The sequence below is a fragment of the Thamnophis sirtalis genome, unplaced genomic scaffold (genome assembly GCF_051295495.1).
Source record: "Thamnophis sirtalis isolate CommonGarterSnake01/CBP01778 unplaced genomic scaffold, rThaSir2_p1.2 scaffold_9, whole genome shotgun sequence".
NCBI classification, from domain to species: Eukaryota; Metazoa; Chordata; class Lepidosauria; order Squamata; family Natricidae; genus Thamnophis; species Thamnophis sirtalis.
Genome location: NW_028261389.1, coordinates 45,989,407 through 46,005,072, shown reverse-complemented (window position 1 = coordinate 46,005,072; position 15,666 = coordinate 45,989,407). Strand labels below are relative to the sequence as shown.

At 37.6% G+C, this 15,666-nt stretch overlaps 1 protein-coding gene across 3 annotated transcripts in view; it reads right to left on the bottom strand.

Moving 5' to 3' along the window:
* Positions 1–15,666, bottom strand: part of PTPRB (protein tyrosine phosphatase receptor type B) — a 76,973-nt gene that overhangs the window by 54,028 nt on the left and 7,279 nt on the right. For 2 of the 3 annotated variants that reach the window (XM_087723440.1, XM_087723441.1), the window contains exons 3-4: positions 9,111–9,352; positions 627–903 (exon numbers count right to left, since the gene is read on the bottom strand). In XM_087723440.1, the coding sequence (XP_087579566.1) occupies positions 627–903; positions 9,111–9,352 (519 nt within the window). Of the gene's footprint in view, positions 1–626; positions 904–1,579; positions 1,972–9,110; positions 9,353–15,666 lie in introns of those variants that run through there. The other variant, XM_087723442.1, reaches the window with a different exon arrangement.

Sequence of the window (15,666 nt, the reverse complement as noted above, 5' to 3'; positions counted from 1 at the left end):
TGGATTAAGTATCTTAGGCAAGGAGGCAATATCTTTTCAGAGTTATTTTAATATGGCTATTAGAGTGAAATCAGATATACTTATGAACAACCATCATCAACATTCCCTGTGCAAATCCATAACCAGAGAGCCATTCCCCAACCTGATAATCCCCATCCAGGATGACCATCCTTGCTGGAGATGTTGGCAGTTCTAGCTAAACATATCTAGCGGGCAATAACTTGAAGAAAATTGATAAATACTGGGCAAGAGTAATATAATTGGAAAGGTTCTCAAAGTAGGCCCTGATGAAAGAAAATATGCTTAAAGTTAAAAGTTAACAGCTATAGCAATTAGCAACTTCTAATTTGTAAATAAGAATAGAGATAAGGACTACACAGTTAACGTGTCATCTAGTTATACAAGATATTTGTGTTTAGAGATTTCAAATCATATTGTTTCATTTCATTTACCTCTTGAAATCAGTGAGCAAACTAAGAATGGATGTTGTTTAAGGAACCTTTCACATTAATTTCAAGTTACATAATAATCTCTACAAATTCAGGATTAGCATCAGGATGAAAATAGAACAGGAGAGGTCCTTCCTCATCTTCTATGTATCCCCCAAATGATCAGCCAAGCTGTACCTGTTTGCAGGGTGACATTGCTAGTTTCTCCATCAGAGAGAGAAACAATCCTGAGCGAGTACAAAGTCCCAGCTTCCAAGCCATTGAAGTTGCATTCATAGGAACCATTGTCCTTCTGGATGGCTTGGCAATCCCTGGATAAAACCTTGCTGGAGCTGCAGATTACGCTGAAATTACAGGAGTTGCCCGAACTGTTCCATCTGAGATAAACCGACTGGCTGGAGACCTTCCATTCTGTCTGGTTGATGGTGCATTTGACTGGAGCAGCTAGACCACTCTAGAGAACAATCAAAAACAGCACAGGCCATTTAGGAATAAATGCTTCCTTTTTTATTTACCCTTACATATGAGAACTGGGCAAATTCTAAGGTTGTTGCATTTTTAACACAATCATTCTGAAATATTTTTGAGGGAAGCTGTACTTTATTTCCTCCAGAAAAACCCACAAAAACTAAAATTCAAACCATGGAATAGAACTGTCACTTCTTGGGTGTGTGAGCGTATGCAGGCAAGTGTGAGTAACTTGTAACACAGAAGCTGTAAAATACAACCCGACCTAAGAGTTGTTGCATCTTCCCAATCGCCCGGATTGAAGAAAAATCTCACATCTCACTTTAGGCTGCACGATGCTGAGGACCAAGGGAAGATGGGCATGGGGGGGGGGGAGTGGAATAGAAGACTTCCAAGGTCCCTTCGAACTCTTGTTATTCTCTGGGAGCCGTGGTCTTCGCGAAATAATGACTTGTCATTACTCAGGCACTAGATTTTGAAAGGTCGTCTTCGCTGCTAAGAGTTTCGCCTGTTAAGTATGCTGATGCGCGGAGGGCAAAGTCATGGGAAGAGTTAGCGAGAACTGATAGGAGAAGGAAGAGCCGGAGTGGGAGGAGGCAAGGGGGATGCGCGCCCTACCTGGCGAGCCCCCGCCCGGTCCCTCGCGAGTACTTGTCACCCACCTTGAGAAGGGCCAGCGCAAGAATCCACCAAGAGCCTCCCGCTCCGCATCTCAGCCTTGCCATCCGTTTGGATCTGCAAGGCTGGGGCCGAGGAACCTCCTTTTGCCCCGCCGGCGGCGACGGCTGGTGGCTTCCCCCGTGCCCGCGGGGTCGAGAGACGCAGCAGCCCACGGCGGCCCTCTAGTGGCCAGCTTGACTCTTGCAGGCTCTCCGGAGGCTCCGGGGAAGTTTCCCGCCGGCCGGCCGAGGACTGAACCCCGCGGCGGATTGCAGGCGCGGCATGGAAGCTGCCATTCTCACCCGGCCCTCGCCAGGCGCCTTGGACCTCCGCCGGGAAGCCTAGCTGCTCTCCCTCCGTCGTCCGCAGGCGGAAAGCTCTGCCTCCACTCCCAAACTTTCCCTTCCCACCCTAGCTCTCCGTTGATCCCGGGGCGCTCTCCCTCGCTCTTACCTACCCTTCCTATCACCGCCCCCCCTTTCCTCCTCCTCCTCCTCCTTCGCCGCCGCAAGCAATTCCACCCCTCCCTTTTCCCTTCCTTCCTCCTTCCCTCCCTCGTCTGGGACTTCTTTCCCAAGGCTATTTCTGACCCTGGATGGAAAGGAGGTGGTTTCCTTCAGGCGTTTCTCCTCCCCTTGGAATGTCCTAATGTAAACCTCTTGGTTTCACAGACTGGAAAAGTTACTCGGCTAAGCGGCGAAACCTTTCAAACCGAAAAGAAAAAGAAGTTCAGTTGCCGTGTTTTAACTTTCAGACTCTTGGTTTCATACTTAACTCGGTTTTAGCCCGGTTTAACCATTTTGAACACATGGGGGGGGGAGCAATAACTACTTTCACAATTTTGGAGACGCACGTTAGGCTAAAGTAAGGTGGAAGTTGATCAGATGCAAAACTTGGCTGTAAATATTTAATGCCCTTCAGAGCTGAAATAATAGCCCTTTTCCCCCAACAAAGCCTTGTAGCTTGTTATTTTTTTTAAAAAAAGAAGAAGACAGGAATTGCAAATTTCCTTTTTGCTATCTTAGTGGAGTAAATCAGTAATCAGCTTAGAACAGTTACTTTTCTTCCTTACAATCAATATAGCCACTCCCATTTTGAATATCATATCAAGCAAAACCTTATGTTTAGCAATAATCTCTGGAAAAAGGAAAAAAAAATTAACCTGGAAAATGACCAATTTATTTTACTTTTTTCTTCCATGGCATCTGCATTTAAAGTGACCCTATTGCTGCTATATGTGTGTGTGTGTGTGTAATTATATATAATTAAAAGCAATAAATGGGCTTGTTCTTGGAAAATGACATTAACTCTGAAAAAAAGAATATTTTTTTTGTTTGTAAAAATAAAAAGAGAGAAGGAATCCCTGCAGTTTTTCACATTCTAACTTCTACTTTGAACTACCTCCTATTTCAGCTTATAAATAGGGAACTTCCAAGTGCTAGAATGGGGTGTCCAATTTTGGGGAATTCTGTAAGTCCACAACTCTTAAAAATGACAAGGTTGGATGGGTCCCTGTGCTAGAACAAGCTTCAGCAGCTCATAAAATCATTCAGAACAAAGTCTGTAGAGAACCCTTCTAATTATACAGCATTTATATAAATCCCTAAAAAGTGTATTCAAATGTTGTGAAATCACTCCTGATATATAATGTTTCCTTCAAATTTATAATTCCTCAATTTCATTTTTATAAAAATTAAAAAAAACCTAAACACATTTAAGATTAATTTACAGTAGCAAAATCTATTTTCCTGTGAGTTATCAGCAAGTCAAATCTCATCAAGGTTGCTTCAATAATTTTCCTCCTATTGTACCTAATTGCTTATTTTTAAGATACAGTCTCCAAATTTGAGTCATCCTTTTGAGGTTCTTTGCTTGAATTTTGATCACCCAAATATCCTTTGTCCATTAGTGTTCTTTAATAGGGTATCAGGCTAACTTGGATAAAACTTATCTACAGAGAAGGTCTACAGGCTAGTATAAAAAGAAGAGCACTCACCATTTTCATACCATTCCCATAATTTTTATTTTACTATTTATTTTGAAACCTCTAAGGTAGCATTGGGGAGATTAGTCAGTTCAAAGAGTTTGTAAGATGGATGATTGAGAGAATATAACTTAAGTAGGAATTAGTGTTAACAAGGCAGGAGTCTTAGCCAATGAACTAAGATCTTCTGGGCTTTTGGAGAAAGTTACCCAGATTTTGGGTAACCAAGATATCAGACAACTGGAGAAAACTGGCAGCTGGGATGACAATGTGGTTGGGATGATACAGTAAGTTGTAGTGATTGCTAGACTCTGATTATAATGGCAGCAAAACTAGTGGAAGTTTAGCCACTACCATTGGCTTCTATCATCTCTTTCACCTGGATCAGCCATGAAGACACTAATAAGGTCTCAGCCCACCTAGTGGCAGTAGGTTGAATGTTGGGTCATTTAAGTATCTGGGAAATGGTCCCTAAGACAATGATGCAACACAGGACATGTTATTATAAGGTTGCACTGGTCATGGTAGTGAATAACTTCTGGATGGGGAAGTTATTGGGAGATGGCTAAGACTTGAAGGTACTACTTTCAGTAGAGTTCAGTAGCATATCAACCTTCTGGAATAATCTCCCAAGTGCCTGTAGGAGTTAGATGCTCATTCATTTACTGTTTAGAAACTTAAATCTGCCTCAATCATACAGAATTCCAAAATATAGTTTGATTCAAGGGTGCATGCCAGTTTGATTTAAAGGTGCGTCCTGGACTGATCATCTGTAAGCCCAGTGTTGATAGCTAAGACAGACTCTCACTTGCCTTGGCAAGACCATTACAAAAGTACATTATTCTAAGTATAATTAGGGTTGAGGTTGTCTTCATTAAAGAAGAAGTTGGAGCTGCAAGACTAAACGTAAACTCACCTTTACCACCCCAAGAAATCAGTGAGTCAGAGTGTTTAATGAAGTAATTAAATTCACTAGCCAACCATTCAATCTATGCTCACCCCTCCCCGCATTTTCAACATATGGAAATTGTAAAATACTGTATTGTATGGAAATCCTCCAGAAACCTCAGAAAACCCTTGACTCTGTGAAGTCCTTCACAAGGCTATGAAGTATTTTTCAGCCACTTGATTTGGTGTGCAGAATTGAAAGGGAGTTGTATTTTTGATTCCCAAATGTATTTCAATGGAATATTTAAATAGCCTAAACTTGCATGTCTGTAGTGAATAATGTGATATTTGCTGTAAATGTAGCTGCTATTCATCATTTATTTGTGTGACTGATTTCCTTCTGGTGCCACAATTGCCTGTGTATTTTTTCCATCTGGTTCCTATTCTTTATCTAGTTATTTATCCATAATAAATATCATTCATTAAGGGTGGTTTTAAATAACTGAAATATGTAATGTTTACTAGATCATGGATGTCCCATACCAGGGCCTGGAGTCTGCAAAGGTGTAGATTAGGTGAAATGGGTTTCAACTCAACTCGATCAAGTGAATGGATTTGGACATTTGGGCCTTCTGGTGACAAGGTTTCTCCACCATTGGTCTTTGCTGAGGTGATACTGCCCTGGATGAATCCTTCTTGAACTCAAGACTACTGCTGGAAGAGCAGGTGGCAGTCATAGCCAAGAGACCTCTGCATACTTAGATTGCACCTGTTGCTGGATTTTCCCTTGTATCTGGATTACTACAATGCACTGTGCATGGGGCTTCCTTGAATGGCTGTTGGAAGCTTCAATTAGTGAATAATGTGACTATGCAGGTAGTAAATGGCACTACGTATGTGTCAGATATGTGATACATATCACTGCTATGTGGGCTGCATTGGTTGCCATTGAGCTTCTGGGTGCAATTGAAAGTGCTGATTGTCATCTTTAAAGTTCTTAATGTCTTGGAACTGGGGTATCTAATGCTCTTCTTTTCCCAATCATTTCTATCAATCCAATACAGTCCAGCACTTTGGACATGTTACAGGTCCCATTAGCCAAGGGATGTCAGCTGGTGGGGATTAGGAGATGTGTCTTTAATGTCATAGTCCCCACCGACTAGAAAAATCTCCTTTCAGAGATTAGAGTGACCCTGACCCTGTTGGCCTTTTATGAGGCTGTTGTCAACTCCTAAATTTGGCATCGTGAGAGAAGGGGGAGAAGTGAATTCCATGCATACTTTTGGCTCAGATTACTGCAGCAGGCTTGGGAGAGGTGCACCTCATTGGGGAATGTGATTTATGACATAGACTGAGGGGAGGGAAGGAACAGGGGTAAAGTTCAAATATAATTCAAACAAAGCTTAGATCTGACTGCGAAAAGATCTTGCCAAAAATAAATGCTCCTAATAAATGACTAATTTTTCTTTGAAGTTTGGTCCAAGGCTCATGAATCAATTAGGGCATTTTTTTTGAAATCTGACAGCTGTAGTGTAAAGGGTTGATTATGTTCCTGGATCTGGAGCCCTGAGTGTGTTAGAGATCCTGTTTCTTGGCTATATTACCCTCTGGCAGGTTGAGAACGGCATAGATGCACGGTGAGCAAATATATTTATTTTGCCCTTTTTAATTGTTTATGTTTTATGATATATGCCACCTAGAATCTCTCGTTGAGCTGGGCAGTTAAAAAAATTAATCAATTAATCATTCCTTCCAGGAATCATTCCAGGAGGACACACTGGCCTCATTCTTTCGAGATGGATCCCATAGTTGCAAGATATTATATAGCTCTGGAAGCTGGATTCATCAATTTTTTGGATAAATCCAGAGGAAACATTGTGAGGACAGTATTATGTTCCTCCAGAGCTGCAGGATGGGTAAGTCCATCTTGGTGAAACTTTATCCTATCTCATCATTCGTGGGATTTCTCCACTCCTTCCTGAAGTAGTCTGTTGTCTTGATTCCCCTGCCCTCCTAAATACTTCAAGAGTATCAGAACAGCTTTGTTGTTCTGCCAAAACAATCACTTTTTTCCTACTGAAAGAAAATGAAGTGAGGAAATGAGAATAGAAGGGTGGAACCCTGGCTGGGGTACCATTTTTTCACTCTTCTATTGGCCAGCTGGATGAACCTTCTTCCCATTTCCTTTTCTACCAAAGTCAGGAGAACATTCCCACAAGTGGCAGGAAGTGCAAAGGTTAGTGAGATGAAATCATTGGCCGAGAGTAAGTGTCCATAGTGACACTCATTAGTAACAACACAGTCTGAAACACACTTATTCATGAATATTCAGAAATTCTACACAATTCTGTTCAATTTGCTTCTGATCAATGAGATGTGTATTAGATTGAGAATGAGAATGAGATTGTATTATCGTGTTTCTTCAAGAAGTTTAACTGCAAAACATTATAAAAGTTAGAATTACAGTAGATTTATGATGCTGAGATAGTTATTTAATGGTTTGCAACTTCCAGGCTGCTCTTTAATCCCATTTTTAAAAATACAATTTTCACTCCATTGATAATCGAGTTTAAAGATAAAATATAATTAAAAAACAATATGGCCATGGTTACATTTTTAGCAATCTTTTTTAATTCTAAAAATGCCATTATTCTTTGTCAATGGAAAGGCAATTCTGTAGCTAAAGATGAAGATCTATCTTAACCACAACTGATGTGAAAATGTCAAACGCCTATCATTAATGCTTTTATGGCAAGAGGGGAATTAGAGATGGAATTAGAAAGATTTGAAGCATGCAGAAGATACATAGCCTTTCCACTCTACAAACAACCACCAGGCCCCATTCTGCTCTTTTAGAGAGTTGTTGAGAGTTGGGTAGTATACTGGTTTAATCACCAGTATCACCACCATCTACATTTTACTGGATTTTCAAATATAATTACCAATTTCTATCTCTCTCTTTAACAAGGAGAAAATGGGCATAGTTAGTTTTTCCTCATAATTTGAAACATCAAACAGTAAATTTGCAACCCAAAGCTGCTCTAAAGCAAATATTTTTAAAAATGCAAAGTATCTTTATATGTGGGTTGGCTTGAATCAGGTATAATGATAGTATCAAAGTTTTCATTATGTGAAATGAAATGCTGTTCTTTGTTTGCATTTAATACAATCCAATACAGTTCATAAATACGGAAAGCAAATTACTTCCTAAGAGTTGGATAGTGCAGATAGGGGTGGGAGAGAAGTTGATGAAGAGAAGAAGAAAATATCATCTATCAGAAACCATAAAGTGAAAAAGCAGCATAGTTTTTATTTGTGGAAGGAGGAAAAGAAAAAAATGTAATTTAATACATTTGAATATGCTGCACATCAGAACGTCAACACCCATGTCAGCTACTTCTCTCCAAAATCCATACATAAGTCTTGTCCTCCATTAACACCTGAGACTTCTATCTGTACCTTTACTACAACCTTTTCCCCAAACAGTGCTAATAGGCTAATGCTGGATTTCTAACACACCAGAGTTTGAGCAGTGGTAGACCAAGAATGAATTCTATCCCAAGCTTACCCAATTTTCTGAATTGCCAAATGGAGTACCTGTCATTGTTGTCTTACAACTCAAAGTAGTTCTAGTTTGATATTGATATCACACATGAGAAACCTGTGACCAAATCATGGCTGGGTAAATGAAATGAGCAATAGAATTCAAGTTACCTCAATACTTCTCTATGATCATTATTACCTTTCTAGGGCTATCAGTGATGGCTGTAAGCAAAATAAGAATTCAGACTAACAGCCCACAATATTTGTGCATTTATTTATTTTATTTATGCATTAAAACAACTGCCAAATGATTCTAAAAGAACAGTACAAGACAAATTACAGAGGACGAAGCCACACTATTTTTCCTTACGTTTCCTAAAAAAAAAAGTCAAGGGTGTCCCAGTTTCTGCAGAGGGAGAGAGGCTACATAGGGGCAATTTAATTTAAGACAGCTACTCATCCATTTCAGATTGCAAAGAGGGTCTCAGCTGAACCATTCACTAAACCCTCATGGAGACCCCAAATTCCCTCTGATTCATAGCCAGGATCAGCAGTTATTGGCTGATGTAGTAGACTCTGTCTTGTTTTCCATCAAGCTGCAAAGCAATTAGAAAGTGATCTGACCAGAGCAACCAAATCATATCTCAACTGCATTGAGACAAAAACAACAGATCTAATGTGTGGATCTAGATGCATCAAGTTTTCAATGATCTGAGACAGTTCCATGACCATGAACTCCTGAGATGTCCTAGATTCAATGTTTCTGGATTGCAGATTGAAGTCCTCAAGAACTATAAACCTTGGGTCTAAATCACCAGCCTAGCAATTAAATCCAGCAGATCAGGGAGGGATGATGTTGAGCAGCAGGGAGGTATGATTGCATCTGTTCCCTAGAGCCCAACTTCTATCAGTCTTACATCCAGTTATCTATGGAAACTCCTAACAACTTGTGGATGATAACATGGTATTGCAATCAAGTAACATGTACATCAGTTATCAGACTCAATGAGCTATTAAGTCACAATCAGAACAATATTCTGGATTATGACTTTTTTTCTTTTTTATTTCAAGATATAGTCAAGGAAAGGAAAGCTTTTCCAGTGAATAAATTATCTTACCTCTTTTGTAGTGCTAGAGAAATGATAGGTAGTTGTAGGAGTCCAGTTTTTTTCTGTCACTTCAAATAAATTCTGGTTAAGACTGAATTTTCCCATAGCCTTATAATTGCTTTCTGTAACATTTCTGATGGAAATCATCGTATTGCTACTGCCAAGAAAATTCTGTGGATTATGTGTTATAGGATTAAAGGGAAGGGATGTATTTTTAGTGCTCTGAGCCAATGGTTCAGCATCTTGGAAATCTAGGAGGAATAAACGTATATAAAATCAGGACTCAACATGCGTAGAAATAGCTTGACATATTAATCACATCTTAACTGTTAACATGAATAGTGTAAAATGGGTTGCAATTTTATTTTACAATAATAGCTGATTACATAGTCTTTTAACTGAGGAAAATGCTGTTTGAAAGTATAATTATATTTACAGCTGAGTTGATAAGATGATATCCACATTACTCTTCGACGTTAGATTTCTAAAGGAATCCACAGTAGCCATTTCTCTAGGTACATTCATGATTGTTACTAAAATATGCAATGTGTTTAACAACTCAGTCATATATTGACAATCCAAAGCAAAATTTCCACAGTCTGTGTATAGAAGAACCTGACTTAATCATTTCATATAATAAGCTAGTCAGCAAGGTCTGAGATCGACCCTGAATCACACAGCACTGTAGAATTCAGGAACTGTACTTGTCCAGTTCCAATTTAATGGCAACTTTCAGAAGTGGCTCTAAGCATGGGCAAATTCAAATCTTCCCTTGGGAAGACATTGAACAAGACTTCAAATTGAGCTTAGTAATATGAGGTTTAAAAATGAACTTTCAGTATTTAAACTATATTTCCCCATTCCCAGATTGTCTGTTTTGTATAAAAATAATTGGGACAGTAGTGTACTTTGGTGTGAAATTACCAAAGTATATTTAATTCACATTAATTCAGCAACACACATTTCTTAAATAATACATTCTTACTGCATTTAACATACTGAGGTTTTGTCCTGATTTATTCAATGCTTATGTCCATATAACCAAGTGGGCCAAAGAACATCTTATACACAGCCATTTTTGCTTCTTTCAAGAAACCCTCAATCCTCAACACAGATTTAATACTACATACTTCTTTTGACCAGCATTTGCATATATTAACATTTTCCCATCAATTTCTTATTTTTAGTAAAAATTCTATTACACACATTCAGAACTATAAACTTTTTACTATTAATTTTTCACTCATCTTTAGTAATTTGCTTTATTCCTTGTGAGCTACCATAACCTTTGATATTTGAGACATTACTTTTTTATGCATACTTTGATGGATCTTGCAATGTATCCAAAATTGGCAACAAATCCTTTGGGTTTTCTGCCAACAACAAAGTAACATCTGCATAAAAAAGGACCCCAGCTACGCATGTATATTTGTATCCCCAACTACTCCCTTGCCTTAACAAACTACCCTAACCGTATGCATTTCTATTACATTTATCCATAATTATGTTATCCAACAGTGCATCATTTGCTTAATTCCTTTCCTAACAATTAATTAAGGATTCCATTTATTCTCTTACATGTTTTACTTCTGTCACATATTGATTTTATATTCAGCAACTATTCTTTATCTCCATATCTATAAAATGTTCTATGAGTCAAGTGTCTCACTGTTACTTATTTATCAATGATCAGCTAAAGATCAAAAGTCTGGTCTGTTTGCCATAAAGTTGCTTTGCACTTCCCAGGTCTTGCTCATTGTCATCTCTTGTACTTTTTTTTGTTCAGAATTCTACTAAATCCTTCCAAGGCACACCTAACAAATGAATCTTTTTTGTTCAGTTTTAGCATTCAGTCTTCCAAATTCCTTTTGGAAGGGGGATAATAGTAGCATTCTTCTAATTTGTAGGCACATATGCAGTCCTCACACCATTTAAAAGAAGTATACAACCATAGGTAAATCATATCCTTGTTTTAATATATTGTTAGTTGCACCATCTACACTGTTAGAGCAACAATGTCTTCCACATAGATACATACATACATACATACATACATACATACATACATACATACATACATACATACATACATATGGAAGACATTATTGCTTTAACAACAATGTCTTTGTTGAATGGTAACATTTATAGCATTGTCTCAATTCTTGTCCGATATGATTAACATCTTTCCCATGAGCAATTCTAAAATACTCCTCCCCACATTCTCTAACTTGAGTTTCACCTCAGCATTTCATTTCTTTTATTTTAAATTCCATTGACTGTATTCTGCTGGAGGTTTGTTACATTTCCATCAAAATTGTCTACAACTCTTCTGTGTTTTTTATTTTAATTATATTTATGTTTTTAATTTACATTCTTTACAAATATCTTTTCCTTCATTATACATGCTATACAATATCTTTCTGTTATCCTTATGTTTTGCAGCAATCTCTCTCTTTCTTTTTTCTTTTTTCTTTTACCCTTTAGGTCTTTTGCATCAGCCAAGTATTATTTTTCATATGTTCAAATGTTTCAAATCAAATCAAATTTCAAATGTGTTTCAAATGTTACCTTAACTCTATGCCCTTCTATAGCATTCTGTAACGTGCAGTTTTTACATATATTTTTTTCTACTGAGAAATTAAGCTAGCCTTTTCATGTAGGACTTTATATTTTCTCTCTGTCCATCAATTCTACTTTCATCCCTGTTTCTTTCATTTCTTCCCTTGTCTTCCTTGTTTATCTTTTCCCAAGATCCTTCCTGGACATGATCAGAAGTGGTATGTCCCACATGGACTCGTTCTCTGACTTCTCTATCAGGATTCCCATCCAGACTGTTTCCATACTGATTCATTTTTGGGTTTCCAAATGGCTCCGTCACTTGTTCTGTACTCTCTTGTTCTCTCACAGTTACAGAATAATTCTTCTTTCCCCACCTCTACTTCCAATTGCATGGATACAGAATATCCCATAGTTTTCTGCAAAACCTATTTCTGATTATTTCATTATTGCGATCCATTACAATATGTAACTATCACAAATATGTGAATTCTTACTTTTATATGCAGACACAAGTTAGACTGCACTAATTCACTATTTTTGAAACTTTTCAGTCCTTATTTTTTAAATTTAAATGTACACCTTCACTTTCTTATATACTATTTAATTCTTCTGTAGAAGATCAGGCTATCTTCATACCTATTTCACCGTTCCTCTTTCTCTTGGTTTCATAGATCCATTTCTCTTTTATTTACTTAAAAATAAATATTTAATAAAATAAAGTAAATCAATTCTATTTATGATTTCATGCTTTTTAGCATTTATTCCTTTTACATTTCAAGATGCAATCTTTCATATGCCATGGTGATCACTAGAGTCTATATAGATACTAATCTCTGCTGCAAATCATGACTTTGCTTAATACTAGGATTGATAAAATAGAGATTACCTTACAAAGGAATATGAAACTCAAATACATGTTGTATATTGACAAACAATCAAGATGCCCAAAATAGCTAGTGATTTTATTCTGTCTTACTCAAAAACAGGAAAAGTAATTCTGGTGGGATTATTGATATCATATTGCCCAGCTAGAACAACCAGAACCACAAATGCATTTGTGAATTAGTTAATAACACTATGATGAAACATTTAGAAGATTTTGTTCCCACTTCAATCCTGTGTATAGTTTTAGGTGTCAGAATTAATCTCTAAAGACCAAATTTAGTCCCAGTTATCTGCCAGTTTATAAGAATTTTCTCAAAATACTGCATTCATTTAATAAGTTTCAAGTGCCTTCATATTTAGTTTGTCTAGAACAGGGATAGTCATTCTTTTTATACCTACCACCCACTTTTGTATCTCTGTTAGTAGTAAAATTTTCTAACCACCCACCTGTTCCACAGTAATGGTGATTTATAAAGTAGGGAAGTAACTTTACTTTATAAAATTTATAAAGCAGAGTTACAGCAAACCCCTACCGCCCACCATGAAAGCTGGAATGCCCACTAGTGGGCGGTAGGGACCAGGTTGACTACCACTGGTCTAGAACAGTGATGGCAAACCTTTTCAGCACCGAGTGACCAAACCAGAACGTGCATGCATGCACATGCGCCGGAGCGCGGGAAACCCGAAGAACAGCTGGCCAGTGTGCAAATGCCTGGTTTTTGACTGGTTTGGGGGGCGTTTTTTGGGTTGTTTTCAGGCCATTTTTGTTTTTCGGCCAGAGCTCCAAAAACAGCCTAAAAATGGCCTAGAAAATGGCCAGAAACAGCCTCTTTTGGGGGCGTTTCGGGCTGTTTTCATGCCATTTCCCAGCGCTCCAACAGCTGGTGATGGAGCGTGTGCCCACAGAGAGGGCTCTGTGTACCGCCTCTGGCACCTGTGCCATAGGTTCGCCATCACGGGCCTAGCACATAGCTCAGCATTGACTTTGAAATAAACTCTTAATGATGACTGTCATGATGTCAGGTAATTGATCTTGGCACCCTTATCTGCAGCCATTTGGGGATGGGCTTGAGAAACTGATCAGAACCATTCATCCCATGATAATTATTTTTCCATGCTGATTTTAGGCAATCTGTAAATACTGTTATTTTTAGGCATTTCACACTTCCCAAACTTGAATCTGCTGCTTTTTTATATTTGTTACTCTAGATGTTAACTACTCCTTTTAAGTTTTTTATTATTACTATTATTTTTTAAATGTTATTATTACTGTGATTTCTTTTGAAGCATTTGGATGCAAGGGAAAATGAAAATTAGGCTGCTCAGAGTCACCTTGAACTGTGAGATGGGCAGCAATTAAATTTGACAAATAAAGACCTGGCAGTCTAAATATTTTTCCTGGTTTGTCTATTTATCTGTCATGATTATCTTCAGTTTTAAAGAGATTTTCCCAGGTATTTCTTGAGATACAAAATATTGAACCTGCTACTTTCTACATTCAAAATGGGTGTTTATTTACTGAAAGCCATGATCAAGAAAGGGAAATAAGATATTGAAGAGAAAAGGAAGGAATTTTAAAGTTTTCTTGAAAGTTTAAAATTTTCTTGTAGTGTAATCTGGAATTATTTGCTTCTCAGATGCTGTTCTTAATAAGTTGTTCTCCTTAAAGTAAATCTTCCACTTTACAGTTCTTACCTTCTTCTGTTAACTGTACCTCTTGGCATTTTTGTCAAGTAATATTTGCAACTTTTGTGTCAGCTGCTCAAGTGAAACCTTAATCATGAAATGTTGTTTTCTTATAGAGCATATACGATACTGTATATTTCCAGTTCCATTTGTTAGAAAGAGAGCTGAGAATATGAATTGTTTGTTAAAGCAATATATGGCAGATCACAATCTTCTGCTTTATATTATATTTAACACACGATTCTCAACTTGCAAGTGGCACATGCATCTATATCAACTGTTCAAATTTGAAGTCAGATCTAAACTGTCACAGGTCTTGACAGTACCATTAACATCAGTTCTGGGCCAGTTCTTATTTCTCCCTGACTTTCCATTCATCAGGCTATACATGTATATTTTTTTCTGCTCCAGAAAATATAGCCCTGTGAGGCTTTATTTCAGCCTTTGACAATTTGAAGTGTTAAATCCATCCCATTTTCAACTGATTGGGAATTCTGGGCATCATAGTCCTAGCATATCTGAAGTGTACCATGTTTAGGGAAATCATAACAGGTGATATGCAAATAACTCATTGGAAAAATGTCTATAGAGATTCTCAATTATCCAGGCCATGGCTGACCCAAAGATGCTTTTCAAAATGCAACTGGACTTTCTTGGGGTTTTTCTCTTTGAAAATGTTCACTTCTCATTGAAGAAGTTTCTTCAGTTTTTCTTCAACCGAGAAAATCTGGGTGCCTTTTGAAAAGCACCTTTGGGATAATTGTTGGAAAAAATATTTTTACTGTAGCCCCCTCAGACCTGGCTGTGCTACCTTATCATAGCATAGTCAAAATATAATTTTGGTAGGCTCATCCATGATATGAAGGTCATGCTCTCTTACTAGATAAAGCAACCTATAATGGGCAGGTATGACATGAATACTCAAGGTGAATGAATTCTTTAGTGACAATGGCAAAGGAATCAGTTCATACTATGTAGGAGAAGGTCATCATAAAGCATACCTGTACTTTACCAAGAAAATCACATGCATGTACAGTATATACAATTGATTGATGATGTAGAGCTGGATGATAGGCTCCTACGATTGGATGGCTTCAACTTCAGAAAAAAATGATACTTTCAAAATATCAATGACATTTATGATGTGCACGTTTAAAGCTGCTGTATCTTGCTACTGAGGCTATGCAGGAAAGGAAAAAAAAGGTGTAATAGGAAGGTTATAACAAGGATAGTATTGGATACAATGCAATCAATAACTCAATAATACGAATTAGAGTTAGTGAAAAATTCTTTCATATGTTGAGTGTTTATGCTCTAGTTATTAATGCGTAAGAAGAGGAGTTGAAGAGCATTATAGTCAAATTCATTCTGAAATTGCTACAACATGTGAACAAGATGTGCAGCTTGTGATTGCAAACTGAAATTGCAAAATTGG